Below are 12,499 nucleotides of genomic sequence, written 5' to 3'. Positions count from 1 at the left end.
GTTAGCCTAGTCTCGAACTCCTGACCTCAGGTGATCCACCTGCCTCAGCCTCCTAAAGCGCTGGGATTACAGGCGTGAGCCACTGCGCCCAGCTGATGTGAGCTAATTCTAAAACTGACTTTGTTGTGGGGCTGGGAGAGCTCTTGAACTCTTGTAACCTTGAATTTCATTTTAATGACACTGGAGAGAGGAGACAAGAAGGCAGACAGAAACCAAAAACTGAGACTTCCAAAGGGCAGAGTCTACTGAGCCCATCTTCAATGTAAGAGTATGCTGTGGTCTGAATGTCTATGCTCCTTGCTGTGATGTTATGATATTTGTTGGTTTTCATCCACATTCCTGGGTCATAATTCCCATAGCCCTTGTTCTGGTGTTTCGTTATAATGTTGGGTGTGTTGGGCCTCAGGGGCAAGTCTCTGACCTTCTCCTGCCCACCTTCCACTCGAATGTTTCCCCACCTCTCTGACTGTGGGTCCTAAGAACTTCCCAAGAGACGATCTTGCCCTGTACTGTGGGGGAAGGAATACTGTTGTCATGAAGCTTCCAAAAAAACCCCAAAAAGACCCAGCAGCCCTGGAGTCAAAGCTGGTTCCTGGCCCAGTCCCATCCTGAAGCAGCCTGCCTCCCCTTTCCTTTCAACATGACAGACGCTGCTGTGTCCTTCGCCAAGGACTTCCTGGCGGGTGGAGTGGCCCCAGCCATCTCCAAGACAGCGGTAGAGCCCATCGAGCAGGTCAAGCTGCTGCTGCAGGTGCAGCATGCCAGCAAACAGATCACTGCAGATAAGCCATACAGGGGCATTATAGACTGCGTGATCTGTATTCCCAAGGAGCAGGGAGTCCTATCCTTCTGGCATGGTAACCTGTCCAGTATCATCAGATACTTCCCCACCCAGGCTTTCAATTTTGCCTTCAAAGATAAATACAAGCAGATCTTCCTGGGTGGTGTGGACAAGAGGACCCAGTTTTGGGGCTACTTTGCAGGGAATCTGGCATCAGGTGGTGCCACTGGGGCCACATCCTTGTGTTTTGTGTACCCTCTTAATTTTGCCCGTACCCGTCTAGCAGCTGATGTAGTTTAATAAAGCTGGAGCTGAGGCCGAGCACAGTGGCTCACACCTGTAATCCCAGCACTTTGAGAGGCTGAGGCAGGCGGATCGCCTGAAGTCAGGAGTTTGAGACCAACCTGACCAACATGGAGAAACCCCATCTCTACCAAAAATACAAAATTAGCCGGGAGTGGTGGTGCATGCCTGTAAACCCAGCTACTCAGGAGGCTGAGGCAGGAGAATCGCTTGAACCTGGGAGGCGGAGGTTACAGTGAGCTGAGATCACACCACTGCATTCCAGCCTGGGCAACAGAGCAAGACTCTGTCTCAAAAAAAAAAAAAAAAAAAAAGCTGGAGTTGAAAGGGAATCTGAAGCCTCGGTGACTGCCTGGTTAAGTTCTACAAATCTGATGGGATTAAGGGCCTTTACCAAGGCTTTAACGTGTCTGTGCAGGGGATTATCATCTACCGAGCTGCCTACTTCGGTATCTATGACACTGCAAAGGGAATACTTCCAGATCCCAAGAACACTCACATTGTCATCAGCTGGATGATCGCACAGACTGTCACTGCCATTGCTGGGTTGACTTTCTATCCATTTGACGCCGTTCGCTGCCGCGTGATGACGCATCATGGCGCAAAGGAACTGACGTCATGTATACAGGCACGCTTGACTGCTGGAGGAAGATTGCTCGTGATGAAGGAGGCAAAGCATTTTTCAAGGGTGCATGGTTCCAATGCTCTCAGAGGCATGGGTGGTGCTTTTGTGCTTGTCTTGTATGATGAAATCGAGAAGTACACATAAATTATTTCCTAGGACTTTTCCCACTGTGAACAGGCATGTTGTGTTATATAACTTATGTTGAGCATTCTTGACAGACTCCTGGCTGTCAATTTATCAGTGGCAACTGTTTACTGGCTAAAAATGGGAAGAAATAATATTCATCTGACCAGTTTTCTCTCTCTCTCTCTTTTTTCTTTGAGACAGAGTCTCATTCTGTCACCCAGGCTAGAGTACAGTGGCACAATCTCGGCTTACTGCAACCTCCGCCTTCCAGGTTCAAGCAATTCTCCTGCCTCAGCCTCCTGAGTAGCTGGGATTACAGGCGCACACCACCATACCTGGCTAATTTTTGCATTTTTAATAGAGACAGGGTTTCACAATGTTGATCAGGCTGGTCTCGAACTCCTGACCTCATGATCTGCCCACCTTGGCCTCCCAAAGTGCTGGGATTACAGGCATGAGCCACTGCGCCTGGCCTCAGTTTTCTCTTAAAGCCGTTTCCATGATGACGATGATGGGACTCAATTATATTTTTTATTTCAGTCACTCCTGATGTATAACAAATTTGGAGAAATAAAAAAGTCTTTAAAAAAAACACAAAAGGCCGGGCGTGGTGGCTCACGCCTGTAATCCCAGCACTTTGGGAGGCTGAGGTGGGTGGATCATGAGGTCAGGAGATCGAGACCATCCTGGCTAACATGGTGAAACCTCGTCTTTACTAAAAATACAAAAAAATTAGCAGGGCGAGGTGGCGGGCGCCTGTAGTCTCAGCTACTCAGGAGGCTGAGGCAGGAGAATGGTGTGAACCCGGGGGGTGGGCCTGCAGTGAGCGGAGATTGCGCCACTGCACTCCAGCCTGGGCGACAGAGCGAGACTCCGTCTCAAAAAACAAACAAGCAAAAACAAAAAACAAAAAACCCACAAAAACCAGAAAACCCAAAAAGACAGGGTCAGTGAGCTTCAGGGTAGCTGAACATGTGGAGGTTTCTGGAGAGTACCTCACCCAGAGAGCGCCCAGAAGCTCCACACCCCTTCTCCCATGCTTTTTTATCTGTACCTTTTTATTGTGCCTTTTTATATGTACCCTTTGCAACAGTCTTTTTTTTATTATTCATTTTTTTATGGGGGCGGAGGGGACAGGGTCTCGCTCTGTCACCCAGGCTGGAGTGCAGTGGTGTAATCTCAGCTCAGTGTAACCTCTGTCTCCTGAGTTCAAGCGATTCTCCTGCCTCAGATTCCAGAGTAGCTGGGATTACAGGCGCCCACCACTATGACCAGCTTTTTTTTTTTTGAGTTGGACTCTTGCTTTGTCACCCAGGCTGAAGTGCGGTGGCATGATCTCAGCTCACTGCAACCTCTGCCTCCCAGCTTCAAGGGATTCTCCTGCCTCAGCCTCCCGCGTAGCTGGGATTACAGGCATGCACCACCATGCGCAGCTAATTTTGTATTTTTAGTAGAGACAGGGTTTCTCTATGTTGGTCAGGCTGGTCTTGAATTCCCGACCTCAGGTGATTCGCCCGGCTCAGCCTCCCAAAGTGCTGGGATTACAGGCATGAGCCACTGTGCCTGGCCTAATTTTTGTATTTTTAATAGAGATGGAGTTTTGCCATGTTGGCCAGGCTAGTCTCGAACTCCTGACCTCAAGAGATCCACGTACCTCAGCCTCCCAAAGGGCTGGGATTACAGGTGTGAGCCACTGCGCCCAGACTTCTTCTGTGTTATTTCTTTTTTAATTGTTTTAAATAGAGAAGAGGTCTTAGGCCGGGCACGGTGGCTCACACCTGTAATCCCAGAACTTTGGGAGGCTGAGGCAGGCGGATCACAAGGTCAGGAGATTGAGACCATCCTGGCTAACACGGTGAAACCCCGTCTCTACTAAAAAAACAAAAAATTAGCCGGGCATGGTGGCGGGTCCTTGTAGTCCCAGCCACTTAGGAGGCTGAGGCAGGAGAATGGCGTGAACCCAGGAGGCGGAGCTTGCAGTGAGCCGAGATCACACCACTGCACTCCAGCCTGGGTGACAGAGCAAGACTCCATCTCAAAAAAAAAAAAAAAAAAGAAGAAGAAAAAAAAGAAAACCGTAATTCTCAATCGATGGTGATTTTACCCTGCTGGTGATATTTAGCAACGTCTGGGGACATTTTTGGTTGTCACAATTAGGGAATGGCGGTGGATACTACTGACAAGTAGTGACTAGAATGCACCAGACGGCCTCACATAGCAAAGAATTTTGTGGCCCAAATGAAGAGCCAGTTTACATATAGAGACATGATTATCAGACTGACAGCTGACTTTTTTCTTTCTTTATTTATTTTTATTATTTTGTTTTATTTTTTGAGACGGATTTTTGCTCTTGTTGCCCAGGCAACAAGAGGTTGCAAGTTGCTCACTGCAACCTCTGCCTCCCAGGTTCAAGCCATTCTCTTGCCTCAACCTCCTGAGAAGCTGACATTACAGATGTGCACCACCATGCCAGCTAAGTTTTGTATTTTTAGTAGAGACAGGGTTTTACCATGTTGGCCAGGCTGGTCTTAAACTCCTGACCTCAGGTGATCCACCTCCCTGGGCCTCCCAACGTGCTGGGATTACAGATGTGAGCCACTGCGCACTACCTGACTTCTTAATGATGACAATGGGAACTGGAAAACAATGGAATAATAGTCTGAGCTAGGTGTGGTGGCTTACACTGTAATCCCAGCACCTTGGGAGGCTGAGGTGTTGGATCACTTGAGGTCAGGAGTTCAAGACCAGCCTGGACAACACTGTGAAACCCTGTCTCTACTAAAAACACAAAAATTAGCTGAGCATGGTGGCATGCACCTGTAATACCAGCTACTCAGGAGGCTGAGGCAGGAGAATTGCTTGAGCCCGAAAGGCAGAGGTTGCAGTGAGCCTAGATTTCTTTTTTCTTCTTCTTTTTTTTTTTTTGAGATGGAGTCTCACTCTGTTGCATCCCAACTTTTTTTTTTTTTTTTTTTTTTTGAGACTGAGTCTCACTCTGTCGCCCAGGCTGGAGTGCAGCAGCATGATCTTGGCTCACTACAACCTCCGCCTCCCAGGTTCAAGTGATTCTCCTGCCTCAGTCTCCTGAGTAGCTGGGATTACGGGTGCCTGCCACCATGCCCAGCTGCCCAGCTAACTTTTGCGTGTTTTTTTTTTTTTTTCTTTTTTTTTTTTTTCCGAGACAGTGTCTTGCTCTGTTGCCCAGGCTGGAGTGCAGCGGTGCAATCTCAGCTCACTGCAAGCTCTGCCTCCCAGGTTCATGCCATTCTCCTGCTTCAGCCTTCTGAGTAGCTGGGACTACAGGCACCTGCCACCACACCTGGCTAATTTTTTGTATTTTCAGTAGAGACAGGGTTTCACTGTGTTACCCAGGATGGTCTCGATCTATTGACCTCGTGATCCGCCTGCCTCGGCCTCCCAAAGGGCTGGGATTACAGGCGTGAGCCACCGCACCCAGCCAACTTTTGTATTTTAATAGAGACGGGGTTTCGCCACGTTGGCCAGGCTGGTCTCGAACTTCTGACCTCCTGATCCACCTGCCTCAGCCTCCCAAAGTGCTGGGATTACAGGTGCGAGCCACTGCGCCCGGCCCATAACAGTTTTTACACCAATACTAAAAACATTCTAAAGGACAAACTTCAGAAAAAGGGAAAATAACCCTTGGGAAGGAGACACACAGGAAAAAGTAGTGAGCAGGAACATTGATAAACATGTAGCACGTTTAAACAAATGTTGACTTATACAAAAAAAAATGACTTATGGTTTGGCACACAGGCTCACACCTAGAATCCGAGCACATTTGTGAGGCTGAGGCCAGCAGATCACCTGAGGCCAGGAGTTCAAGACCAGCCTAGCCAACATGGGAAAACCCAGTCTCTACTAAAAATATAAAAATTAGCCAGCGTGGTGGTCCATGACTGTAATTCCAGCTACTTTGGAGGCTGAGGCAGGAGAATTGCTTGAATCCTGGAGGTGGAGGTTGCAGTGAGACAAGATCGTGCCACTGCACTGCAGCCTGGGTGATAGAGTGAGACTGTCTCCAAAAAAAAAAAAAAAAAAAAATTCGAACAACACAGTGACACATTTTAAAAAGAGCATTGGCCTTGTGCAATGGCTCATGCCTGTAATCCCAGTGCTTTGGGAGGCTGAAGCAGGCGGATAACCTGAGGTCAGGAATTTGAGACCAGCCTGGCCAAGATGGTAAAACCCCATCTCTAATAAAATACAAAAATTAGCTGGGCACCATGGCAGGCGCCTGTAATCCCAGCTACTCAGAAGGCTGGGCAGATAATCGCTTGAACCTAGGTGGCAGAGGTTGCAGTGAGCCGAGCATGCCACTGCACTGCAGCCTGGGTGACAGAGTGAGACTGTCTCCAAAAAAAAAAAAAAAGAGGTTTGCACCCAATTGGTACATGAGACACACTTTTTTCCCCAAACACTTGTGGAATATTGACCACAGGACAGTTGGCCACAAACTAGGTCACAGAGCAAGTCTCAGATTTTTGTTTTTCTAGGTTTGGCATTGTACATGTTATGTTCTCTCACTACAGTGCAACTTTTTTATATTTATATTTTTTATTTCTTTATTTTTATTTTGTTTTTATAGAAACAGGGTCTCACTGTGTTGCTCAGGCTGGTCTCAAACTCCTTAGGGTTATACCCTAGAGAAACTTCTGCACAACGGCAGATAGCCACAAATGTGGTTGGTTGTTGTTGTTGTTTTGAGACGGGGTCTCACTCTGTCATCCAGGCTTGAGTGCAGTGGCTCAATCACTGCTCACAGCAGCCTCAATCTCCCAGGCTCAAGTGATCCTCACACCTCAGTCATGAGTAGCCGGGACCACAGGTGCACACCACCACGTGCAGCTAATTTTTGTATTTTTTATACAGACATGGTTTCACCATGTTGCCCAGGCTGGTCTTGAACCCCTGGGCTCAAATGATCCTGCCTTGGCCTCCCAAATTGCTACGATTACAGTTGTGAGCCACTGCGTCCAGCCAGAAATGTTGAACGAGCTCCATGCATGAAAGTAAAACTCTAGAAATCACCCATGTATCTCCTGGCAGAAGAATGTGTACTATGTGGTATGTTCTATGTATGACAATGAACGATAGCTACATGCAACATGTGTGTCTCTTAAAACATGTTGACTGAAAAAAGAGCAGATCCCTGAAGACCATCTACACAGTATCATACAATTGTTGTAAATCTCAAAAACATCAAAAATTTGTTTGTAGGGAAGCACTTAATGATTTTTATATGAAAAAGAAAAAGCTGGCTGGGTGCAGCGGCTCATGCCTGTAATCCCAACACTTTGGGAGGCTGAGGTCAGGTGTTCAAGACCAGCCTGGCTAACATGGTGAAACCCTGTCTCTGCTAAAAAATTAGCTGGGCATGGTGGCGGACACCTGTAGTCCCAGCTACTCGGGAGGCTGAGGCAGGAGAATCGCTTGAACCTGGGAGGTGGAGGTTGCGGTGAGCCAAGATTGTGCCGTTGCACTCCAGCCTGGGCAACAAGAGCCAAACTCTGTCTCAAAAAAAAAAAAAAAAGAAAGAAAACAAAAAAGCTGAGGTGTTCAGATTAATGGTGACCTCTTGAGTGGGAGGGAGAGTGCATTAGTCAGCTGTGGCTGCTATGACAGAATACCATAGACTGAGCAGCTTGAGCACCAGGCATGTATTTTCTCACAGTTCTGGAGGCTGAAGTCCAAGAGGAAGGTGCCAGCAGGGTTGGTTTCTGTCAAGGCCTCTCTCCCTGGCTTGCAGATGGGTGTTCTCATGGTGTCCTCACATGGCCTTTCCTCAGTACTGACTTGGGGAAAGCTCTGGTCTCTTCCTTTCCTTTTATTTTTATTTTTATTTTGAGACAGGGTCTTGCTCTGTCACTCAGGCTGGAGTGCAGTGGCAAGTCTTAGCTAACTGCAACCTCCACCTCCCAGGCTCAAGCGATCCTTCCACCTCAGCTTCCCAAGTACAGGCATTTGCCACCATGCCTGTTTAATTTTTTGTACTTTACTTGTAGAGATGGGGTTTTGCCATGTTGCCCAGGATGGTCTCAAATGTCTGACCTCAAGTGATCCCCTGGATCTTGGCCTCCCAAAGTGCTGGGATTACAGGCATCAGTCACTGCACGTGGCCCCTCTTCTCTCTTTTTTTCCTTCCTTCCTTCCTTCCTTCCTTCCTTCCTTCCTTCCTTCCTTCCTTCCTTCCTTCCTTCCTTCCTTCCTTCCTTCCTTCCTTCCTTCCTTCCTTCCTTCCTTCCTTCCTTCCTTCCTTCCTTCCTTCCTTCCTTCCTTCCTTCCTTCCTTCCCTTTCTTTCTCTCTCCCTCCCTCCCTTCCGTCATCACCGGGGCGGCCTCCTTCTCCTCCTCCTCCTTCCTCCTCCTCCTCCTCCTTCTTCTTCCTCTCTACTCCTCCTCCTCCTCCTCCTTCTTCTTCCTTCTCTTCTCCTTCTTTTTTTGTTTTGAGACAGAGTCTTGCTCTGTCACCCCAGGCTGGAGTGCAGTGGCACGATTTTGGCTCATTGCAACCTCCACTTCCCGGGTTCAAGTGATTTTCCTGTCTCAGCCTCCTCAGTAGCTGGGACTACGGGCGTGCGCCACCATGCCTGGCTAATTTTTTTGTATTTTTAGTAGAGACAGGGTTTCACCATATTGGCCAGGATGGTCTTGAACTCCCGACCTCAAGTGATCTGCCCGCCTCTGCCTCCCGAGGTGCTAGGATTACAGGTGTGAGTCATCGTGCCCAGCCCCTCCCTCCCTCCCTCCCTTCCTTCCTTCCTCCCTCCCTCCCTTCCTTCCTTCCTCTCTCTTTCTTTCCAGGTTGGGGTGCAGTGGCCTGATCACAGCTCACTGCAACCTCCACCTCCCAGATTCAAGCAATTCTTGTGCTTCAGCCTCCCGAGTATCTGGAGTAGCCTGCCACCACACTGGCTAAGTTTTGTAATTTTTGTAGAGACGAGGTTTCACCATGTTGGCCAGGCTGGTCAAACTCCTGACCTCATGCGATCTGCCCACCTCAGCCTCCCAAAGTGCTGGGATTACAGGAGTGCCGGGCCACCACGCCTGGCCAAGAAAAACGGTATAATGTCGTTATTATAACAGCATTAATGGTTATTTCTCCCCCCGCGCCCCAAATTCGAGAACTTTATTGGACGGATCTCCGCGCAGGGCCAAGGAAGTCTCGGCGGCGAGGCCGGCTCCATCCAGGAAGTCCCAGCAACAGGAACCCACAAGGCACACTCTAGCTAAGGTTATAGATAGCTGCGAGACCAGGGCCTCTCCGCAGACGCGGGAACAGGCCAGATCTTCATAAACGGGCATCCAGTAAAGAGAAATGACAATTCTAAATCACCTGCATACACAGAGCACTCTAGGGGGTGAGGCGCTGGGGGCCTGGAGGGGCGATGAGTGGGCCCAGATGTCCACGGCACGGGGCGGGCGGGGGCAAGGCCAGGGCAACAGACAACGGGCACTAGGACACTGCGATCAACTACACTGTACAAGATCAACTACTGGGGGCCGCGGCCCTGTGCGTGTGCGGCAGGCTCTTCGTTTTGGACTGAGGAGGGTTGGTCTTTACATCGTATTCCGTGGCTGGTGGGCTCGGAGAGGGGCTACTTTGTGGAGAGGATGAGGGCGACGATGAGACCATAGAGGCTGAGCACCTCGGCGAAGATGAGGGTCAGGATCATGCCCATGAATAATCGGGGCTGCTGGACCGTGGCTCGTACACCCGCGATCCCCACAATACCGATGGCAAAGCCGGCTGCCAGGCTGCTCGGGACCAGGCTCAGGCCGGCGCTTAGCTGGAGGCAGCTCCTGTAGAGGCTGATGTCGTCATTCAGGGAGCTGGCGATGAGGACTGCCACCACCAGGCCATAGATGGCAATGATGCCAGCCATGACCACTGGGATGATGGACTTCATGATCGGCTCCAGCCGCATAAGGGACATGGCCGCGATGCCGGCGCCGCTCTTGACCGTGCCATAGGCAGCGCGCGGGGCGCTGCAGACCATGGCGGCCGAGGCGCCCATGACGGCGATAAACGAAGCATACTCGGGGCGGTTATTTGACTCAGACAGTGTCTGCGGGTGGGGAGGGGGCGAGCTCTGCGGGCCGAGGCGGAGGCAGAGGCGGGGGCTAGGACTGGCCGGGCGCTAAGGCGAGCACGCGGGCGGCGGCGAAGGCGATCAGCATTAATGGTATTTCTAAAGAAGAAAAGTGAACCATCCTTAATTCCGCTAATCTATTCTATTATCTCTATAATAGATGTCTCGCATCTAGACTCATATCCGTTGGTCCGGAAGCAGGAAGGAGCCCTCCCTTCTCTGACAGATAAATTACTGCTTCCTTTGCAGTCTACTTTTCTCTGCTTGTTCATCGCCATATCTTGCCTTGATTCGTACTTAAAAGGTTTGGCCAGTGACATTTCTGATGTGTCTGTTCTTTTTCTGCTACTTTTCTGGGTAATTTAATATGCTGGGGATGCGAGCACGTTAAATTTCCATCCATTGAAGTCATTCTATTTCTGGTCACCAGGGGGCATCCACAGACTTGCTATGGGCTCAGCGCCGCCCTCCTTGTCGTATTTACAACCTCAAGGTCATTTCAGGAGAAAGAGGTGCCTGACTAATCGGGTTATCCTTGTAGAGCTATTTTTAAATTTTTGTTTCTGGTTTCTACATTAAATCTTTCTTCCTCTTCTTCCCTCTGATTTTCTCTTGTCTTCACGTGTGCTTCTAAGAGGCTGTCTTCTAAGATAGCAGTCACAGTCATCTACATCCTATTTACTGCAGGACAATCGTCTTCCGAATTTTTTTTTTTTTTTTCCGTAGGAGGTATTAGTCCTGTGGTTGTCTGAACACCCTCTTTTGGAAAAAGCAAAACAAAACGAAACAACTTCAAATATGGCAGCAATTCTTTTCAATGTCCTTGATGATAAAGAGTTGAAATCCTTTGATAATCCAAAGCTATTAGGAGCCAACATTGGCCGTTAGAAGAGTGATCACTTTGGGTAATATTGTTTTTGACCCAAAATGCTGTGTGACAATAGTATAACAAGAATGTTTCCCCATATGGCTCAGGACCTGGCTTTGGAAGTCACTCCCAATTGGAGTCCAGACTTGAGCTGAGCAATGGAATAAGTGCTTTGTTTTCCAAGGTGACTGTTGGATGGGAAAACTCACATCTCATTGCTTAGTTCTCACACCTCCTCTGCCTGTGGAGAATACTCCTCTGATTTACATAGTGATTTGGAGACGTTAAAGAGGAGTATGTGGGTGGTGAGTCTGGTGTAGGGGAATCAATGCACATAAGGGAAGAAAGGAGATTCTGGATTAGAGATTTGACCCACTTGCCACCAAGCGCTCACAGGCCTCATATTCTGATCATGAAACCCTTTTTGGTATTAGGTGGACAGGAATTTGATGACAAGATTGGTTTGTTCTCTCTTTTTTTTTTTTTTGAGATGGAGTCTTGCTCTGTTGCCCAGGCTGGAGTACAGTGGTGTGATCTCAGCTCACTGCAACCTCTGCCTCCTGGGTTCAAGCAGTTCTCATGCCTCAGCCAGCCTCTGGAAGTATAGCTGGGATTACAGGTGCCTGCCACTGTGCCCAGCTATTTTTTTTTTTTTTTTTTTTTTGTATTTTTAGTAGAGATAGGGTTTCACCATGTTGGCCAGGCTTGTCTTGAACTCCTGACCTCAAGTGGTCCACTTGCCTTGGCCTCCCAAAGTGCTGGGATTACAGGCATGAGCCACCGCACGTGGCCTTGGTTTGTTCTTAAACGCCCTTATACTTATGCACAGGCTGTTCTGAGAAGTGAGATTATTGGGTCTTTGGGAATTTTAATGCATTTTAAATTTTAGGGTGGGTAAGGTGGCTCACACCTGTAATCCCAGCAGTTTGGGAGGTTGAGGCAGAAGGATTGCTTGAGCCCAGGAGTTTGAGATCAACCTGGGCAACACAGCAAGACTCCATCTCTAAATTTTTTTTTTTTTTTGAAAATTGTAAAAAAAAAAAAAGAAAATTGTAATAGGTATAGTTAACTTGCCCTTCCAAAGGGCTGTGAAACTTTACACTCTAAAGATAACAAACAACATTATTAAAAAGTGAGCATGCTGGGCATTGTGGCAGGTACCTCTAATCCCAGCTACTCAGGAGGCTGAGGTGGGAGGATTGCTTGAGTATAGTAGTTTGAGACCAGCCTAGACAACATAGATAGACCCTGACTCAAAAAAAATAAAAGCAGGCAAAAGTGCTGAATAGACACTTCACCAAAGAAGATAGGCAGATGGCAAATAAGCACATGACACATGACAAGATCAAATGTCATTAGGGAACTGCAAATTCAAACAAGATACGGCAACACAACTATTACAGTGGCTAAAATCCAAAACACTGACAATATCAAATGTTGGCAAGGACGTGGAGTAAAAATTGCTGGTAGGAATGCAAAATTGTACAGCCACTTTGCAAGACCGTTTGGCCGTTTCTTACAAAGTTAAACATAGTCTTACTATATAACCTAGCCATTGTGCTCCTAGATATTTACCCAGATGAATGGAAAACTTTTCACCAAAAGCCTGCACATGGATGTTTATAGCAGTTTTATTCATAATTGTCAAAAATTGGAAGCAACTAGGATATTTTTTGATAGGTGAA

General features: G+C 48.1%; 1 protein-coding gene and 1 pseudogene across 1 annotated transcript; one reads left to right on the top strand and one right to left on the bottom strand.

Moving 5' to 3' along the window:
- Positions 1-640: 640 nt before the first annotated feature.
- On the top strand, positions 641-1,853 carry LOC104667320 (annotated as a pseudogene).
- A 7,118-nt stretch (positions 1,854-8,971) lies between these two features.
- LOC104667384 (V-type proton ATPase 16 kDa proteolipid subunit-like) lies at positions 8,972-10,025 on the bottom strand. Its single transcript, XM_030929629.1, has one exon. The coding sequence runs from the start codon at positions 9,869-9,871 to the stop codon at positions 9,452-9,454; it is 420 nt and encodes a 139-aa protein (XP_030785489.1). The 5' UTR covers positions 9,872-10,025; the 3' UTR covers positions 8,972-9,451.
- Between the last annotated feature and the right edge of the window lie 2,474 nt (positions 10,026-12,499).

This window comes from Rhinopithecus roxellana, chromosome 4 (assembly GCF_007565055.1).
Source record: "Rhinopithecus roxellana isolate Shanxi Qingling chromosome 4, ASM756505v1, whole genome shotgun sequence".
Classification (NCBI taxonomy): domain Eukaryota; kingdom Metazoa; phylum Chordata; class Mammalia; order Primates; family Cercopithecidae; genus Rhinopithecus; species Rhinopithecus roxellana.
The sequence above is the reverse complement of the archived record's forward strand: the minus strand, read 5'-3'. Positions and strand labels throughout refer to the sequence as shown.

Excerpts from the sequence above, each read along its gene's own strand:
- LOC104667384 (XM_030929629.1), bottom strand. The coding sequence starts at position 9,871 with ATGGGCGCCTCGGCCGCCATGGTCTGCAGCGCCCCGCGCGCTGCCTAT.